General features: G+C 45.3%; 1 protein-coding gene across 1 annotated transcript in view; it reads right to left on the minus strand.

Annotated features, from left to right (window-relative positions):
• Positions 1–20403, minus strand: part of NCK2 (NCK adaptor protein 2) — a 46251-nt gene extending 25848 nt beyond the window's left edge. Inside the window, exon 1 of the mRNA XM_056124875.1 lies at positions 20161–20403. Coding sequence (XP_055980850.1) covers positions 20161–20386 — 226 coding nt within the window. The 5' untranslated portion in view covers positions 20387–20403. The remainder of the gene's footprint in view (positions 1–20160) is intronic.
• Positions 20404–20699: the final 296 nt, after the last annotated feature.

Here is a 20699-nt window from a genome sequence, read left to right on the forward strand (position 1 = left end):
CCTGCTGAACCCCCTCTTGACGTCAGTGATTACTTCCCTGTAGAATGGTGAGATCCTGGTAGTGAATCCGCAATACAGCTCACGGAGGATCTTGATGTATTGGGCTTGAATGCCCTGATTGGCTAGGGCTTCAATGACCACTCAATAGAATCAAAGGCCTTCTTTAAATCAATGAACGTTAGACAGAGTGGCATCTTGAACTCCCGAGAAACCTCAATGAGCTTGGTTATCGTGTGGATATGGTCGATGGTGCTGAATCCTTTGCGGAACCCGGCTTGCTCGCATGGCTGTCCTTCATCTAGTGTTCTGCCAATCCTATTTAGGATGACTCGAGTGAACAACTTGTAGATGACAGACAATAGGCAGATCAGGCGATAGTTGCCAATGTCTTGGATGTCTCCCTTCTTGAACAGTAGTACGGTCCTGCTGGTTTTCCATTGGGATGGAACCGAGTGAAGGTAGCGAGTGAAGAGCCGAGCCAGTGTATTGATGAGTACTGACGGCAGGTTCTTCAGGTGTTCAGGTCTGACCTTGTCTGGGCCGGGTGCTGTTTGTTTCTTTACTGAAGAAATGGCGTGTCGGATTTCGGAAGGGAGAACGTTGGGAACGACATATCCATCCTGTGGAATTTGGTATGTCGGCAAGTGGACATGGCTATCGAAGAGATTTGAGTAGAAGTCATGGATAATCTTCTCCATTGCTGTTCTGGAGGATGTGATGGATCCATCAGGACGTCGGAGGGCAGTCATCTTGGTCTTGTAGTTGGCGAAGGACAGGCGGGCGTTACGAATACTTTTCCCAGCTTCTGCCACATCTACCAGTACTTCTGCTCTTCTCTCTTTGAGGTCTTCCTTGATCGCATCTCTGCACTGCTTTGCAAGATCAGACGTTAGCTTGCGGTTGCCTGAGGCATGCGCCAAACCACACTGGCGAATTAGCTCAAGAGTTTTCGAAGATAGGCGTTTTTTTTTTGGCTATCTTTCTCTTGGCATTCCCTGCACATTCATGGAGGTGCTGAACCAGTTGATCATATTCCTCGTCAATGTTGTCAACAATGGCATCTTCCCATGTTGCCGCAATAGTGCCAAAGAGTTCCCAGTTGGTGGTTGTTCTGGGAGTTCTCTTTTTGAACTTTGCTGCCCTTTCTCCCCGCTCTGTGAAGTAGAATTTTGCACGAAGGAGATGGTGGTCCGATCCTGTTCGAAATTTTGGGACAACAGTGACATCGGTCAGGCAAAACTGTCGATTGAATATGATGTGGTCTATTTCGTTGTGGAATCGTCCACCAGGAGACTCCCATGTCCAACGTTTAGATTCTGCCTTCTGGAACTGTGAGTTACCATGGATGGTCCTAGTCGACATGATGAACTCAGACAGTCTCTCACCGTTTCCATTCTAGGCCATGGGTCCCGATGTGAAGTTCTTCAGCTGATCTTCTCGGTCCTATCTTGGCATTAAAATCACCCACAATGATCTTGTAGAAGGTGTGGTCTTCTTTACAGAACTTCTCCAGCTCCATGTAGAACTTCTCGATTTCTCTTTCATCATAATGAGATTTTGATGCGTAGACAACGAAGATAGAAACTGAAGGCAGTGAGCCACATCTATTCAAATGTAAACGTCCGATTCAGGTTGTTAGGCATTCAAATGAATCAATGCTCATGGCCAAGTTTGTGTTGACAAGGACACCGACGCCTCAGACACCTCTTTTATCGCATGTTCCGAGGAACAATTCTTCTCCAGTGTCGAAAATGGCATGGTGAGATTCGTGCCTTCTTGTCTCGGTCAGACCAATGATGTTGTACTTGATCATTCGCGCTTGTACCATCAGGTCCTCGATGGATGCATCTGATGCTAGCGTACATGCATTGAAAGTACAGACGATCATATTGCAAACAAGTACAGTACCCATACTGCAAACCATAACACCCAAAAGGAAAGAGTAAAAGGGAATGTGCCTGCCACAGAGGAATGGAAGAGGGGAAAGGGGGTGGTGGAAGGGATACCGGGAACACTGGTGGTGGAGAATGGGCACTGGTGGAGGGATGGGTAGCTGAACATTGTATGACTGAAATGTAATCACGAAAGTTTATCTAAGTTGTAACTGTACCTCACGGTGATTTATTAAAAATAAGGTAAAGGTAAAGGCCCTCCCGTTGATCGTCGATTTACTCGAGCGGGCCCAGTAATGTCTCCATTGGAGACTTTGTTGTTACTGTGTCTGGCATATCGAATACTCTAGGTAGCTTGCCGGGCTATAAAAATTAAAATAAAAAAAGAGTCAATTCTCATCCTTCTTTCACTCACACTCTGCTCTCAAACAGCGATGAACTGTTCCTGGTTCCAGGGAATGAAAACGATAGTGAGAACAGCCTTTTGCTCCAGGTGGAAGTGGGTCTGGCTGTAAGGGATAGAGACTTGGGTCAAGGACTGAACCGTGAGGCCAAGGGCTAAGGACTGATGATGCCCTGGACAGGGACAGGCTGAAAAGGGTTAGTCCTGACAGGCAATTAGCAAGTGGGTTGCTGAGAAAGGAACCCACTTTCATTTCCCTGAGTCCCTCACTCCTCTCTTTCCTTAGATGATGCTCATAGGTCAGAGCCAGGGTCCAGGGAAGAAGAGCCGGGAAGAGACTGAGGTGTTGGCTAAACAAGACTTACCATGTCTCCAGCCTCTACTGCTAAGACAAATAATAATAAAGGCCCTCCCGTTGTTCATCGATTTGCTCGAGCGGGCCCAGTAACGTCTCCATTGGAGATTTTGTTGTTACTATGTTTGGCATATCGAATACATCACGGGTGGCTTGCCAAGCTCTGCCGTGCGGGCGAGATACTCTCGGTAGCTTGCAGGGCTCTCCAAGAGGGGCGGAGGAATCGAACTTGGGTCGGCCATGTTGGCTGCATGCAAGGCAAACGCCCTACCGCTGTGCTATCGCTCCAGCCCTGCTAAGACAGCCATCCAAAACAGTGACAGGGGAAGGGAGTGCACAAGGCAGCTGGAGATGGGGTCTCAGGTAAGAGAAGGGAGCAGATGGATGGCCATTTGTGGAAGGACCATTAGCAAGCTGCAGCCCAGGCCCAAGCAACTTGTCAAATGAGGACTGAGGCGGGAGCAGGCTTGGGGCTTGTCTCCCCTTATCTGGACTTCACTCAAAGGCATGGGCTTCTGCCCACAATACTTCTAAGCTGGCCTCTCCAAGAGGGATGCAGACAGTGTGACGCGTTGAACCTCTGATTCCTGCTCAGGGACCCTGCAGGGAAAGAGGCCCGCTGGGGTCCATAGCTTGGCCTCCATCCTCCCATCATTTTCATTAGGCACTTGCCATCTCCTTCTTTTATGCTACAGTCTTACTGCAAATGTAACAAAGACGCCACGTTAACTCCAATGTGTGTGTTTGATTCTAACAAGGAAAATGCACTGAAACACTTATTTTTCCCTGAAACACTTCTCCCTATTTCCCCCAGCAGGAAGGCAGTTCACATACCCATTTTGCAAAGTTGCGGGTCATTCCTCCCTACTCCAGAAGTAACCGAAAGTGGCAGAGCACCTTTTGCAAATACATCAGACTGAAAGAGATTCTGGGAGAGGACAATTTAACCATTATTTCTATTCACTCCTCTCTGCTTCACTGGGAGAGACCACATTCCCTAGTACTTTCCCCCAAGCCCTGCTCACCCTGGGTCTGTTGAACTCTGTGCTGAAACTGCCATAAGCAGGCCAGCCCAGTCACTTCCGTTGTCCAGACCTTCTATCTCCTCGAAGGAAGCCTGGGGACCTCCGTCCTGGCAAGAGAGAGAGAAGAGACAAGAGAGAAGAGAGAAGAGAGAAGAGAGAAGAGAGAGAGAGAGAGAGAGAGCGAGAGCGAGCGAGCATGTGTGTGTATTAGGGCGGGGGTGGGGGACCTTTGTGTTTCAGCAATTTAGGATGATGTGCTTTTATTCACATGATGAACTTTTCTTTCCATTCTGAGAGAATCTTAAAACGCAGCTGTACAGAATTTAGTCTGCTTTGACCACTGGGTTGGTGATTTGTTGCAGCTCACTGTGGATAACTTATACCATCTAGAATACAGACAGCATAAAATCCTTTCAGTGCTGTATTAGGTAAAATAACTTTTTTTTTTTGCAAAGAAATTGCTTTCTCTACAGCTTGTTCAATAATGTATAAACTGCTACAGTGTTGCAATGAAAGAACAAAGGAAGGAAAGAAATTGCTGTTTTTTTTTTTAAAAAATTTAAGGCACTGTCTCACACAATCAGGAATAGCCAGAACTTTAATTGCAATACTGACCATCAGGTTCTGAGAATATTTGCCTACTTAAAGCTATAACAAAAAAATGTGGCAATGATGATCTAAAAAAAAAAATCTTGAAAGAGCAGTTGGTGAGTAAGGTGCTTGTTTTGCACAGTGACAACATGTGTTTGATCCCTGACACTCCACACACACTCCCTGAGCATTGCTGCCAGGAGTGACGCCTGAGCACAGAGACAGGAGAACACCCTGAGCACCACCAGTCCCAAAACAAACAAGAAAAACATCAGCTGACTTTGGGATCCGGTGGCTCCTGGGAAAGCCAGTAAGTAGTGCAAGATCCCACACCCCAGCTCTCCCCATCTCTCCTGCAGCCCTGAAGTTCTTTGCTCCAGTTGGACCTGAGGGGTGCCAAGGAATAAAGGTAGGAGGATGTGGACACACAGCAGCCTGGGATGCCTCTATGCAGGGACTCCTGCATCACTGGCTTCTCCCAGGTCAGCCCCAGAGCATGCAGGAGTGTTACCTGCATGAAAGGATGATAAAGGGAGCATGCACATCTTCCACGACAGCATCTCTGACTCCCTGAGCAGAGGGCTGCATTCTAAGTGGTAGCAGCCGAGCTGGAGTCACAGGTAAAACAAGCTCTCAGCATTTGAGGCAGTTTTCTGGCATCATGATATTGGGTGTCTGATGTTACATTTTAATTGACAACAATAAAGACATTTTCATTTTCTGGAATAAAATTATATAGCTGAAGAACTGAATTCTAATAAAAATGTCTGGGTGTGTCATACATTATTAATGTGAACAATTTTAAAGTCAAAATCTTTGATACACTCCCTTTAAGATAAAAGAATGTGATCACAGATGACTTCAATTGTCATTTTCCAGCTGGAGTTCTGCAGATTTAAGATAGTATGTCAAGGAGAGAGACAGAGAGAGAGAGAGAGAGAGAGAGACAGACAGACAGACAGACAGACAGACAGACAGACAGAGACGGAGAGATGGAGAGAGGGGGAGAGAGAGAGAGAGAGAGAGAGAGAGAGAGAGAGAGAGAGAGAGAGAGAGAGAAAGAGAGTATGGCAGATAGGGCACTTGTCTTACAAGTGGTTGACCTGGGTTCCATCCCTGGACATGACATCTGGTCATTCAAGCACCAATAGATGTGATCCTTGAGCACAGAGCCAAAAGTATGCCCTGAGCACCATCAGGTGTGGTTCAAAAACAAAACAACCCCAAGCCAAAAACCCATCAAATATGATAGTGATAGTTTAGAAATATATTCAAGTCAATTCGTTCTGATTTAATGTCCCCCAGGGGCTAGAGAGACAGTACAGCAGGTAGAGTGAGTGCCTTGCAGGTGACTGACCCAGGTTTATTATCTGGAACCCCATATGGTTCTCCGAATGCCACCAGGAGTGATTCCTAAGCACAAATCCAGGAGGAAACCCCTGAGTATCATGAGGTGTGGCCCAGAAACAAATAGAAATAATCGTATCCCACATTTTTGGAGCTCTATGACAATGCCACTTTAATTTGGTTACTAATAGGATTTATAATAGGGAGCCAGAGAGACAGACAGTATAGCAGGTAGAATGCGTGCCTTGCACAGGGCCAACCCAGGTTTCACCCATGGACAGCACATATGGTTGCTCAAAATACCCGAGTGATCCCTGAGCATGAACCCGGGTATAAGCCCTACTGCTGGGTATAGCAATCCCAAAACAAACAAATGAATTTACGATATAAATCACACTTAACTTAAAATGCCAGTACAGTCCATAAGGGAGATGATTAATTTATGGGCTTTCTCTGCATCAGGATTAAGATTCAGTAAAGTCAACTGAAAATCATGAGAAGGTTTTATGGTTAAACAGTAAGAAAAAAATGGCAAGGTTGGATTTAAAGTATAAAATAACTAAATAACTCTTCATTAGAGTTAGGAAATATTTAAGGTTTTGCTTTAATAGTCTTTCAAGCTATTACATGCTCATTTAATTTGTGTCTAGGTTTTAGCATCTTACTAGCATAGCAAGTCAGATAGTGACTACCAAAATGAAAAATTTGAGTAACATCAAATATTCAAAATATACTGAACTTAAGGGATTTGGGGAGGGTGACTACTAGGGAGGGGAAAAATATACTGAACGTAAGGGATTCAGGGAGGATGACTGTGAAGAAGGCAGATATTCTCTTTGCATATTTCATCTGTTGAGCATTCCAAACTTTCTCTGTTTCAGGAGACCCATGCTCACTCTAGGCCCTTGACTCAGGGCCATGAAAGGACCCAGTTCCATGCGTGTCGGAGCTCCTTCCAGGACCACCAGTGGGCTGTTGGGGATGACACCATTTCACAGAAGTACTCACACATGTAGGCCTCTATGTGAAGCAGGACAAGTTGGGAATTCAGCAAGAAGGAGGCCAAGACGCACAATATCCAGTTGACATGAGCTGAGGTCCTGGATCAACCACATTTCCCGACAATCCGAGGCAACGACCCCCCTCCGGATATTTTCCATTTTTCCTGCTTTGGCTACTATTTCCTCCCTCGTCTTCTCTCCTATTCTACCTCCTTAAATATGCAATAGTTTTGAACCCCACTGAGAAAAGTGGTCTACTACATGGGTTGAGAAGAACGTGGTGTGAGCTGGAGGCCAACCCAGGAGGGGTAGGTGAGTGAGGGCCAGAAGTGGTGGAGGGACCCTGTGTTGGCAGCCGGCTAGTGCATACTGCTGCAGAACCCAGAGATCTTGGATAAGAGTATTTGTTCCAAGAGAACACATTATGAGAAGAGTATGCCCAAGAGTGGCAAGAGAGATGACATTCCGTAGCGTGGCTTCAAGTGTCACCCACAAACAGCACTGTCACACTCAGGTCGCCGCCTCCTCCCTGCTTGGCCACACATAGTCACAGGAGCAGACAGAGGTAGAGAGTGAGTGACTAAACTAAAAGTCAACTAACTTTCTCAGACCCAAGTCAAGCCCGGCTTTCCCAACAACTTGCTCTCGATTCTGTCAACATGTTCTGCTGCCTCGGCTTCTTCATCTGCCACAAAAGGACGCCACTGGTGGGACTTGTTGTGAGGGACAAATAACTGAGGAAATGATTTGGTCCACATGAAGGCAGCCACTGGGCTCTTTGCTATGACTGAACTGTTCACCTTTCTGGCAGAGGAGAGAAGCCGGACCCAGGGCAGAAAGCTACTGGCGGTGTTTCCTTTAGAGTGAACTGCTTGTCCTCTAAGAGTTCCAGGGCAAGCTCCTTCCTTCGGCCCCTGTTCTTGGCTTGAGAGGACTATGAAGAGGCGCAGACAGGGTGCATAGTCAGGGGTGAACTGAATGTACAGAGCGTGTGGGAGAGGAGCCCTGTGTTCATGGAAGCAGGAGCGAAAAGGCTCGCAGGGCCGCATGCTCACCGCCGGGATGCTGAGGGCTAAGCCTCCTCCAAGAGATGAGCCTGAGGAAAGTGGGTCGGCCTGGTTCACGTGGGCTCTCAAGAACAGTCAGTCCTGGACTCAGGGGTCTGCTCAAGGCTGCCCTGGGAGACAGGCTGAAGCCTTTACAGTCATGCAAGCAGCCTCATTTGTAGGAAAGCTCTGGACTAAGTGCTCACCAGGGCTCTTCACTCTTCTGAGAGTGCTCAAAGCTCACTTTTTGGGGAGGGGGAGTGGGAATGTGGGCTATACCCACCAGTCTCAAGGCTTACTCCTGGTTCTATGTTCAATGGCACTTCTGGCAGTACTTAGAGGACTGTATGAGATGCCAGAAATGGTACCCGGATTGGCCGCATGCAAGGCAAGCACCCTACCCACTGCACTGTCTCTCTGACCCAATCTTTTATTTCTTTCTTTTTTTTTTTTTTTGCTTTTTGGTTCACACCTGGGGCAATGCACAGGGGTTATTCCTGGCTCATGCACTCAGGAATTACTTCTGGTGGTACTCAGGGGACCATAAGGAATGCTGGGAATCGAACCCGGGTCGGCCGTGTGCAAGGCAAACGCCCTACCTGCTGTGCTATCGCTCCAGCCCCACCATTTCATTTTTTATGACTAATTTAGGTCCTATTCAGAAACATCCACTTATCTATTCTCCAAATCACATAAACCATTGCACTGCTCCTTGAAAACCCACAACACAAATGGAAAACTCAGTGAGCAAACAGCAGCCACAGGGCTACAACCACTTCTACAAGGGACCTGAAGACTGACTTTCTCACAGGCTGGGCATGTGGAGCCTGGTGTATGCTCTGGGTCCAATTCTAATCTCTGAACTACACATCTGGCCTGGGAGATGCACAGAGCTGCCCTCTCAGGCCTTCCCAGACTGGGGAAGTGTTCAGGGGGCTCTACAAATGGTTCTAGGAACTGAGTAGCTTGGCAGAGAGGGGAGAACTGACTCCTGAAAAAAATGCCATAGCGGCTTGGAGGAGCTGATCCTGGGACCTACTTCTACACCAACAACATCTGGAATGGAATCACAGGTTGGTGCACAGCATAAAGAACGTGTACCCCACCCACCATCAGACCCTGTGCACAGAGCAGGGAAGGGGTGCAATGCCATCTGGGGCTCAGTAGTGACAAATGGGGCAAGGAGACATGGTCTTCTTGGCAGTGGGAACCACCCACTTCCTGCTTGGTCAGGAAGGGACACACCCTCCAAGGCCAGAGCAGAAGACAACAGCTGTCACAGGAAACAACTGAGACACCAGTTATCGGGAGAGCCCTCATCTGGTGCCTCTAAGGGCACAACAAGCCCCCCACTGATCTGGGGCCAGAGACCCGCGTACAGTAGCTCACCTGCTGCTACTGGGGCTCTGGCAGCCCCATCTCACTTCAAGGGGTCCTCCTGGCTGCTCCCCCATTAGCATTCTCCTGCACAATCTGTCTCCATTTTGTTCTCTAATTATCCTCCTACTCATCTGTTGTGAGTTGTTTTACATTTTTTATTCTAAATACTTGGATGGTTATGATATACAAAAACAAATCCAAATTTATTTGGGTAACTGGTTCCAAAATTAGAGTAGCTGTTTCCATATTATGTGAGCAATATATTTTGAGGTCATTTATACTGTGAACAATCTTAGAAGCAGATTTCTAAGGGGTTCTGAATTGTGATACATTCTATTCAATCTGTATTAAAACATAATAGATTACACTACCGGAATGGCAGAAGTGAATAAGGAGAAACAGATGCACTTCTGAGAACGCACAGAACCCCTACTTTAATACAACAAAGATATGGCAATTTGCTGGATTAGCATGAACGTTCAAAATCAAACCAAGATATCCTAGTCTTCTTTTTATGTGTTACCTACAAACTTTCCATAAGGAAATGTCTTGACTTTGTGGTTCTTGGAAGAGCTGGCTGTTAAGAGAATACTTTCATTTAGGAAGCCTGTTAAAAGTGATAGATAGAATGAGTACAGTAATTTTCCTATTCTGTATGCACATCCAACGCAGAAACACAAATGCATCATGAGCAATTAGCTTCCCTTTACATGGTTTACAAAATGAGCAAGACACAGAGAGCAGCCTGACCAGCAATGAGTCAATAAGTGGGAGACCAAACAAAACCCACTTGGAAACATTTCTTTCCAGTGTGGGCTGGATCAGGTACTTGAAGGAAAGAGCTAGAGTTGCTGGACTAAACATACTGTGATATCAACACTGAGGTGTCCTCTAGAGAATGCTGTTCAGTCATGTATGTGCATGCTGGGAAAACAGATTCCCTAAGCTGCACTAAGGAGCAGCTTAGGGAATCTGTATCCTTGGACTCAGCTTTGCAAGAAGCATTAACAAAGCTTCTTTAAAAGAAAAGATACACTTCTTTGTATTTTGCCATTGAGTATGAACATCCACTTATGGCGCTTTGGTTGCCATCTACTAGATTAAGAAAGGTCTATTTCTGTTAGAAAAAAAAATGATAACATGAAAGTTGCATCCACGTGGATGGATGGAGTATCGTGCTAAGTGGAATGAGTCAGAAAGAGAGGGACAGCATAGAAGGACTTCACTCTTTTGTGGAATATAAAGTAATATAATAGGAGACTAATACCCAAGGACAGTAGAGATAAGGGCCAGGAAAATATCTCCATGGCTTGGAAGCCAGCCTTACCTGCTAGGGGAAAAGGCAGCCGGGATAGAGAAGGGACTACTAAATAAATGATGGTTGGAGGGCTTATTCACGATGGGAGATGTATGCTGAAAGTAGACTATAAACCAAACATGATGGCTACATAATTGGTGTATTGCAAGCCATAATCCCCCAAAGGAGAGAGAAAGAGGAAATGTGCCTGCCATAGTGGTGGGGGGGAGAGTGGGGGGTGGGGGATGTGGTGGAGGTGGCAGGAGGGATACTGGGAACACTGGTGGTGAAGAAGGGCACTGGTGGAGAGATGGGTGCTCGATCATTGTATGACTGAAACATAAACATGAAAGTTCGTAAATCTGTAACTGTATCCACGAGGATTCAATTAAAAAAATTTTTTAAAAAATGTCTGCTTACTCCTAGCTTGTAAGGGTTTTATACTTTTTCAATGTTGAATTAATGTTTCATTTATATTGACTATTTAGCGGATTATTTTATATGTATATGAATTATTATTTTATATGTATATGATACTTAAGTATTATCTATAATATCTTCTGACATAGAGCCAATAGTCCCTATTTAGGATAAGAATCTATTTTTATAGGCCTATTTGGATTTTCCCTTAAAATTTCCTTAAGTCTCCTTTCCTCATTCTTACTAAATTGTACCTTTAGAATGCACTAGCATAGAATTATTCATACTAATGCTTTTAAATTTATACTTATATAAAGAGAAAGAATAGTTTTTGATAAAAATCAACTTGTTGATTTTCAACTTCGTGGAATTTCAGGAGTTTGGCTTTATTCATCTAACATGTAAAGGTGTCACCATCTCCACAACAAATTAAGAGCAAACAAACAGCCTTCTGTCATATGTAAAGTGTAACAAAATATAGTAAAAGAACAACAGTGGGCCAGTATCACAGGAACAGGAGATCTTATCTCTAGAACTGAGCTTTCATGGGAGTGGCTCTTGGGACACTGGAGGTGGGCTCTGTGATGATGATCGGAATGATGTAGACATCAAAGTAGAACTATCAGTACTGAAAATCTTAGTACCATAATAAAGATTTTTTAAAAATGACTATTTCTGGACAAGCTGATCACAAATGAAGAGTCTAATATGGCGATGGAGCCTGTCTTAAGTAGACAATTTTATAAGCCAGAGCTGTCTGCGAATACACTTCTGAGAATGCCTGCACACAGACACTGCTGTCACCAAGAAAGTAAATGGCCTTGATGGTTGAACTGTGGGCTTGAGGCAGCGGCACAGTTTGTCTGCTGCTGACCACATAGCCGCAAAAAAGAAAACCACTGCCCAGAACGCATGTCTACTACCCATAACACTCCTCTTCTGGGACTTCACAGGAGGTGCTGGCTCACCTCCACACAATGAACTTGGCACTTCTAAATTCATCCTTTTGTGCTGGGGGAGAAAATGCTACTAAGTCACAGACACCAGCATTTCAGGGGCAAAAGCTATTTGTCAGGGGTTGGGGGTCACTGTCAATTATACTGAATTTACCAGTTATCATTGCCCCTTCTGCGATCTGAGAAGTAACGTGGGGTGGGCGGCCTCCAGGAGCGATCCCCAAGCACTATCAAGCCTGGTCCTTAAACCAAAGAAGTAAGTTCAGACCAATCACTTAATGTGTTTTTGAACACAAGACTCAACTTCCAAGTCTTATTTTCTTCACAGTAAAAAAGAAAGGTATCACTCATTCTTAGGATTATCACAAGATTAAAGAAAAATACAAGCAGGCCCCAGGCAGAGCACCTGATACAAATGAGGTGCTCAAAGGGAAAGAATCTCTGCCAATCATTCACCAGCAAAACTTCTGGGGTTCTTTTTATGTTCTGTTTTGTCACACCCAGTGATATTCAGAGTTTACACCTGGCTCTGTGCTCAGGAATTCTGGTGGTGCTCTGAGGACCATACGGGATGCCTTACCCACTATGCTCTCCAGTCCCAGTCAGGGGTTCCGCATGACTATCAGTTTGATTAGCTGCAGGGTATTTGTGAGAGGTGAAGCCTGGAGGGGAGCCCCACCCCCTGACAGCAGGAAACACAGGAATTTCTGGGAACTCTCAGGGGACAGGGTGGCTTTTGAAAGTGAAGAAGCCCAGAACCAGTTCTCAAGACAACACAAGGCCACAAAGCTTGAAAAGGCAAGCCCGGAAGCAAGCCCTAGAGCAAATGATTTACACAGAGCTCAAAGCCCACAACTCTGGATTCTGTGTCTCTCACAGTTGCCGTTCATCCCCAAAGAGCCCTGATGAACGAGCCCCCTGCTTGCCCTGCCCTCACTCAGACACAGACAGGTCTTGTCCTCACGCCCAGTTGGTCTCAGTTCCAGGGGTCTTAGTTGTTCTGATGCTTTTCCTTCCATGCGAGTTCAAAGGCTTAGTAACAGACACTTTTTTTTCTAGCTGTTTCACACCTCAAGTGGGCATTTTTCTACAAAAGCCCCTTCCCCCTGCTGCCCTCTGTTTCCATTTCTGAAGTCAGGACTCCTGCACCTCCCTCTCCCCCCCTCGCTTCCCGAAAACACACACACACACACACACACACACACACACACACACACACACACACACACACACACACCCCATTCTGAAGGCTTATCCCCAGCCTCCTGCTGACAGACTTGGTTGTACAGGATCTCAGAATTTTCCTCTCTGCACCAGTCCCCATCTGATTCTAAGCACCTTTCACCTGAGTGACTTCACTCAATTTTCAAAAGCTGCAGGAGAAAAATTATCCCTCTTCCCATCACAGATGGTGCTGGTGAGGCTCCCAAAAGACCAAAAGCTCCCCCAAAGCCACCTATTAGCATGTGGCAAGCCCTGCACCAAAGGAGAGAGGGCTAAGTCATGGCCCTGAACTTTTCCACCCATTAGTTCTATTTCATCTGGGAAACTTTTATGCAAATACAGGGAAGCAGGCATATAAAACAGGTATTTACAAATCACAAATCATAAAAAAGTCTGTCAAAACAAAAAATTTTGGGGGGTAGTTCCTGTGGGCCATGACCCAGTTTAATAAGTAAAGGGTGGGGGTACAGTGAGGCCCAGAGGGTCAACCTGTACCTGCGGGGTGAGTGCATCAGCAGCCTGATGATGGGGCCTGTTAGGCTTCCTAATACCCCAAAATTGCTGCTGTGCCTCTGACTGGATCCCAACAACTTGGGACCAAGTTTTCCAAGAAATTAAATAACCAAAGTTAGAGATATGAGTGTCATGCCCACAAACCACCTTTGGCTCAGCGGTACAAGCTCATTTATCAGCTTCCTTTCAGACACCCATAAATAAATCATGAAAGAAATCAAAATCAGGCCACTTAAGCACATTAATGACCAGGATTCAGAGACTCACAAATGAATCTCAGTAGAGAGGTGCCACAGAGATGTCTCCCCACCCCGCACCAGGCTGATTTCACTAGATTACCTTTTTTGCCCCTCCACCTGCCCCAAATGAATGTCGGCAGCCGCAAACCTCCAGAACCCAATCGCTGCCATGCTCACGACAGACGTCCACAGGCTCGTGCTGAGCCCCCCAAGTATGAGAATGAATCTACTGAAAAACTCAGGTATGCAGGACTAGTGACTGAAAGCTCCAGGCATTATGGAGTTGGGGATGGATGACCTCTCCCCATTTCCTGCGCTTCTGGTTCCCTGGCAGTCTGCCTCTGGGTGCCATTAAGGTGCAGTAATGGCCATGATTCAGAGACTCACAAATGAATCTCAGAAGAGAGCAGCACGCCACAGAGATGACTCCGGACCATAGATATTTAAAAAAATTCCAGAATTCCAGGAGTTCCCATACTATTTGTAACAAGCAATACAAAATAATTTAGCATCTGTCTATGGGGCAAGCTTGGATGATGGCAGGAAAATTTGAAATAATAGTGATGTAATGGTGGTGGTATTGGTGTTAAAATGTTGAATGTAAGCAATTATTGTGAACAACTTTATGAAAATAAAATTTAAAAATTTTTAAAAATAAAGCAATGCCTATTTTAGTCAGTTTAATCAGTGGCTGAACAAATAGCATATTCCTAGAGTAAAAAAAAAGTAAGGGGCTACAACACCCCTCCTAACTGTCAGAAAGGAGAGCTCAATCCTGGTAGGCGGGGGACAGTGACTCAAGCTTCACCTTCCAATGACACCAGTCAGGTGGGACAGAGTCACTACTCAAATGAGGACTGCTTGTCTGTGTTACTGGCAATTTCCCTGGTCATAGTCCAAGTCTCAGAACTCATAGGTTCAACCATAACCTTTCTGTACCTGCCACCAGATAGAATACTATCCAGCTGATGTCACTTCTAAGCTGAGCACACCCTATTCCACACTGATCCCTCCATAAAAGTCACCTACTAGCATGTGGCAAGCCCTGTACCCTGGTCTCTGATCTCAAAGCCTTTAGTCATTTTATTATGAGGTCACTCAGCAGCAAGTGACACAGGGAGAATTTCCAAGGGACAGAGGAAAGGACATCTCAAACACAATCACAGAAAATCAGCCAAAATCTACACTCCTTTGGAACAAGTCACCATTGGGAGTTGGTATTTCTGATGATAGCTATACTCAGAGGAATCTGAGTCTTGTGTTGCCTAAGCAAAAAGATCCTCCCTAAGGCACATACCTATGGACACTGTAGGCCCAGGAGATAATTTCTGCCCATCCTTCTCTCTCTCCCTGACGATCACACAGGCTCAAACCAGTAAGAAGGAGGCAACTCAGTAGGAAGGAGAACTTTCCTCACTTGCTTTTTGGTTGTATGGAGTGAACTTGCTAGTTAAGTATAGAGCCTAAATGAACTGCTGGGGAACCCACCCTAGAGAAGAATCAGTTATGGACACATTCCCCTGGTCCTGCTCTACATGTTTTAGGAGTAAAGGTAGCAGATTCCCAGTGATGCTGTGATAGTTGAAACTTTTACACCCAGTTCAAGGTGCTGCTCCATCACAGAAGCCATAGATGTGGGAGCGTTAGGAGTAAGAGAGGACTCTGCCATCAGTCAATTTTATAGTCTGGGACAATCTCCAAACCGTGCTGCCTGCTTGTTTTAATGTACAGATTTAAAAAATTATTTCCCTTGAGTTCTCTGAGAAGAAGCTGCCAACAGAGATCCCATTACCCTAACACTGGAGATTTCCACAAAAAGGTCATTCTCCTGCATAATCATACTCTTAAATTTGAGCTGAACTGTCGGCCTCTGCCCTGTACCTGTGACGACCACTGAGTTTTCAGGGAAGCAGCTCAGCCACTCCTAAGTCAGTCCTAGCAATGATATGCCGTAGAGAACTGAGTGGGTTTCTTCCAAGGGAACCATCACTTGTCCATACAAAAACTCAGCTCAAACTAGTAGACACAAGCTAGGTAGCAGCTCACATTGGAAAGGGGCAGGGGGGGCTGGTAACAAAGGTCTCTAATTGGTCTCCAGTAAGGCACACTGGGAAACCTGCTACTGGTCCAGGTCAACTCTGGCTCTAAATGCCTTGGCGGGGCTGTTTAGCAATGGACACCGTAGCCCTGGAGTAATACTCCCCAGGAGCCAAGTCTGTACCGGAAGCTCAAAGAATCAGCCATAGGGCTCCAAAGGATTCTGTTATCCTGTAATGATACCAAATATGTCCTTAGCAGTTTAAAAGAAAACATTCACGAAACTCTTTGGGATGGGAGTAGCTTCTTTACCTCAGAAGACTGGGTACCTAAACTGCATGATTTTTCAAGTCAAATAGCAATGTCAGAGTCAGCCTGGAGCCTGGGAGCACCTTGAACCAGCCCCCAGTGTCTTCTGGGAGAAAAACACTCTCAACTACCCCCTGCTGTCAGGCAGAAAATCTCTTTAACTCTGCAGGGGCATAAATTAAATATGAGAAGAAGAGTTCGGACATAAATGTTTTGCACATGTGCAAATAAAAATCATACTGTTAATTCAATTACAAATTATTAAAGGAAAAGAAGGTCAATTCTTCCTGAGCACATCTTTGATAAAAGTTGTGCACTCTAGAGATTACTCTAACAACATTTTGCATGTGATTCAACTTCACCATAGCAGACGTATCTCAGATGACAGGACAGATCTCTACAAAGTGAGTTATCTGCGGTTGGATTTGTACTTACAAGTTCCAAACCTGAACCCTGATGGGGAGTCCAGTGCTATTTTACTTCACCAGGGAAATCTTCCTAGCAGTTTTGGAAAGAGACATATTTGCACTGCAGGGAAAATCACCCCTGCTGATGGGAATACTGATACCCAAAATCCTTTAGATCAGTCTTTCTAAACTGAGGGTCACATGGCCCCTTAAGAGCCCCCAGAATATCCCAAGGGGTTCACATGATGAAACTACAGAACCAGACATGAGAACCAACCAATAGATGGGGGTGGTGGGAGATAGTAAGCAGGGAGGGGGAGAGGAAAGAAACAAGGTAGGAGTGAGTCCCAGTTGGTAAAAGGTAGAGGAAAGAGGTTTAGACCATTAATTTAACTGTTACTTGGAGATCTGGCCATTCAAAACCCAATTTTGTTTGTACTTTCTGGAATGCACTACACATGTTCACCTTCCCAAGGCCATGTCTATGTGCCCAATAGTGCTGAGGGCTGAGAGGCTCCGAGAGGAGCATTCTTCTCTCAGCTCCGTTCTTGGGCCAAGAGAGCCCCCAGGAGAAAGTTAAAGAAATGCAAACTTTGATTCTATTTAAGGAAGAGCTTTCTAACAATCTGTGTTCTCCAAAAATGGAACGGGCTGATGAGATGCAAATGTGTTCCAGGGAAGATGGCGGCCATCTGTCAGGGTGGGTGGCAGCCCTGCACCCAGCACAAAGAGGGGCTGCTGCTGCGGAGCCACCTCAGCTTCTGAGAGCACACAGGCACCCGGATGTGGTCATGCAGATCCAAATAACAGGCGGGAGACGTGGTCAACAGTTTTGATGTTGGCTGTGCACAATTTCCTTGGAGATATGGGAGGAAAAAACCCTAACACACTGGAATGCAGCTCTGTAGTAGAGGGCAGGCTATGAGCACTGGCAAGGGTGGACAACCAGTTATTATTATTTTTTTTAATAAGTAAAGGAAAGAGCAAGCCCATTAATGTTTAAAAATCTTTCTTCAAAAGGTACTTATGTACTTGAGACTAATACCCAAGGGCAGTAGAAACAAGGATCAGGAGGATTGATGCACTGTTGGAAGCCTGCCTCAAGTGCTGGGGGAGAAGGCAGTTGGGATAGAAAAGGGACCCCTATGACAAAGATGTTGGAAATGATCGCTCTGGAGAAGAACTGTATGCTGGAAATAGGAATAAACACAATAACCTCTCAGTTTCACAAACTTCCAAAGCAGAATTTGACTGTTACTCAGAGAACTGGCTCTTCAAATTCCAATTTTCTAGAATGCATTACACATGCTCATCTTCCAAAGCCATCCTGTGTGCCCAATCGTGCAGAGGGCTGAGAGACAGAGGGGCGCACCCTTCTCTCAACTCTGCACTTGGGTCAGGAGAGTCCCCAGGAGAAAGAGGTTAACAAACATAACTTCTCAGTATCTGTATTGCAAACCCCAAAACCCCAGAGTTGCCCACATACAAGGCAAATGCCATACCTACTATACTATCCCCAAAGGACAGACAGACAGAGAGAGAGAGAGGCAGAGACAGAGTTAGAGAGACAAAGACAGAGACAGAGAGAGACAGAGCGACAGAGAAAGAAGACAAGTGCCTGCCATAGAGATACGCTGAAGGTAGGGGTAGGAGGGAAATTGGAGACACTGGCAGAGGGATAGGTGTCAGAACAATGTATAACTGAAACCCAATAATAGACAACTTTGTAACTATCTCATGTGATTTAATATTTTTTAAATGGTACTTTTGTAGGCAACAGACTGAAATACAAAATTCAAAAATACAATGAAGCCTAGTGCATTCTTGAAAGATTTTTTTTTAATCTGTTGATTTCCTTACCACAGTTAATCAAAAATAATAATAAGAGGAGAGCCACATTTCTTTCAAGGGACACATTTGGCAATAACGAGAAGGAATGCCAACGTGTGTGAGGGGGAGGTGGGGGAAGTATGGGGTCCCTACATTCGGTCTCAAGTCCATAATGCTTGGGGCTGTTATGGCTCAAGCACACAACTAGGTCTCATTTCTTTTTTCCTTTTTGAAGGGGGGCATACCCAGTGGTGCTCAGGGCTCTACACTCAGGGATCATTCTGGCAGGCTCAGGGGACCCATATGGGATGCCTGGGATCAAACCAGGGTTTTTTTGCCATGTGCAAAGCAAATGCCTTACCCATTGTACTATCACTCCAGTCCCCCAGGACTCATTTCTTTCCTTCAAACATAGAAAAACACAATTTATAAGATAAAAATGCAACTCAACAACTGAAGGTTTGAACAGAGAGCCTGCTAACTTCTCAAGATTGCGCAATGTCCACCATATCTTTCATTTTCTCTTTAATTTTTCCATCTTTCTCTCTGACCTGCCCTACTACCACCCTCCCCCGTGCCCCTGGCCCCTCAATCCAAACATGTTAGAATAAAAAAAGAAAAAAACTAATAATAATATAAGTGGAAAAAACTGACTTATTATTGTAAAAACAGTGTTTAGAGAGGGTGCTGTCTCCCAAACAGTGCTCAGGAAGTCAGAGACTCCCCAGGCAGTGTGTGCAGACAGTCTAGTGCTCTGGAGAGGCAATTCTATGGTGCTCAGTCCCTCATATTTCTGGAGGTCAGTCACAGGGTCACTCCAACAGTGCTCAGGGGGACCATGTGGTGCCAAGGACTGATGCGGGATCTCTGCCGTCAAGGCCTGGACTCTCATCTTCTCTGGCCTTCAACAGCAAAATCCTACAGAACCAGCAGTTTCAGGGTCAACACATTTTATCTTCCTAGGAGGCAACATTCTGTAATTGTCAGCTCAGTTCAGTTACTCTGCCCACAATTATTTTCCTCAGATAATCTTAAGCAGTAACTGATCCAAGTAAGTCTGATGACTATAGCTATGAGGGCAAGATTGGGCATTGTTAACTTCATGCAGGTCCAAGTGTCCTTGCCCAGGACTGGACGAAGGGGAGAGAGGCAAGTGAGAAGGGAGTGAGAATGGGCTGGCCAAGCAGAGATCAAGTGTTCCACCATCAGTGGCCCTGATAGCCCATCATGTGCCAAGGTTCGCGCACAGAACATGAATGAAGAGAAATGAATGAAGAGAGAAGGGGAAAAGGAAAAAAAGTCACTGTGGTTCATCACATATCTCATCTAGGATCTATGAGAGGAAAGATTTTATGGAACAACAAAGGCAGCATAGCCACCATTTCTGAAGGTGTTGATTCTGTCTCAGGAAAATTCAAGAACACTGATGCTGGGACAGCAAAGCCTGGCAAGCTACCCGTGACGTATTCAATATGCCAAACACAGAAAGAACAAGTCTCACGATGGAGACGTTACTGGGCCCGCTCGAGCAAATAGATGAATAACGGGAGGACCATGACAGTGACCATGATGCTGAGTGACACAAAAGTGTACCAGGATCCAAAGCTCTGGGAAGCATCAACGTACGTAAGACCGCAGACTCCAAAATATCTAGGAAGTGATAATTCTGGTATTTTTTCATCTTGGTCTTAGTATTTAGAAGTAAACAAAAAAGAAGTCAACTCAATAGAAGTCAAGGTTAACATAGATCTTAAAAACAAAAACAAAGAACTGCATAACTCCATAAACAAAAAAGTAGAGACATTTACGCCTCAAAAACACAAGGTTCCTGAGCTCCCTGAAGGGCAGCTACTGAGCTGAAACGGGGGCAGGGCCACGGGGCACTCACCTAAGGTGTCCTTCAGGTTCTTTACTAGGGAGCCCTTCTTGAGACTGTTCTTCCTCTCCACGTAGTTGGATGGCACATAGCCTGTCCTGTTGGCTGCATTCCTCACACGCCACCATGTCTTGGAGTCATCCAGCAGCCATAGCCGCTCGTTCTTCTTGATGTCCAGCTCCTGCTCTTGCTGGGCCGTGTAGTCCCACTTGGCTATAACAATCACTTCTTCTGTCATCTTTCATGGAGTTCCTTCTGCCAGCAAAACAATTGGAGAAATGCTTATTAGAGAAGCAGAATTCAAAGCATGGTAGCCTTTGAATTCACTTGAAGAACTATATGCCAACAACTCTTAATAGAACTCGGCAAAAGGTTTTCTCCCAGGTCTTGAGATGCGCAACCTCAAGATGACCTTCTTTCAACAAAATCTAATATTCTGTTTAAAAACAGCAATCTAAAAACACAGATCTTAACTTCACACACTGAGAATTCTGCATGTTCTGCCAAAAAGTGCTTCAGAAAATTCTTTGAAACATTATTAAGATTATATT

The sequence above is a fragment of the Sorex fumeus genome, unplaced genomic scaffold, assembly GCF_029834395.1.
Source record: "Sorex fumeus unplaced genomic scaffold, SorFum_2.1 ptg000006l, whole genome shotgun sequence".
Taxonomy (NCBI): Eukaryota; Metazoa; Chordata; class Mammalia; order Eulipotyphla; family Soricidae; genus Sorex; species Sorex fumeus.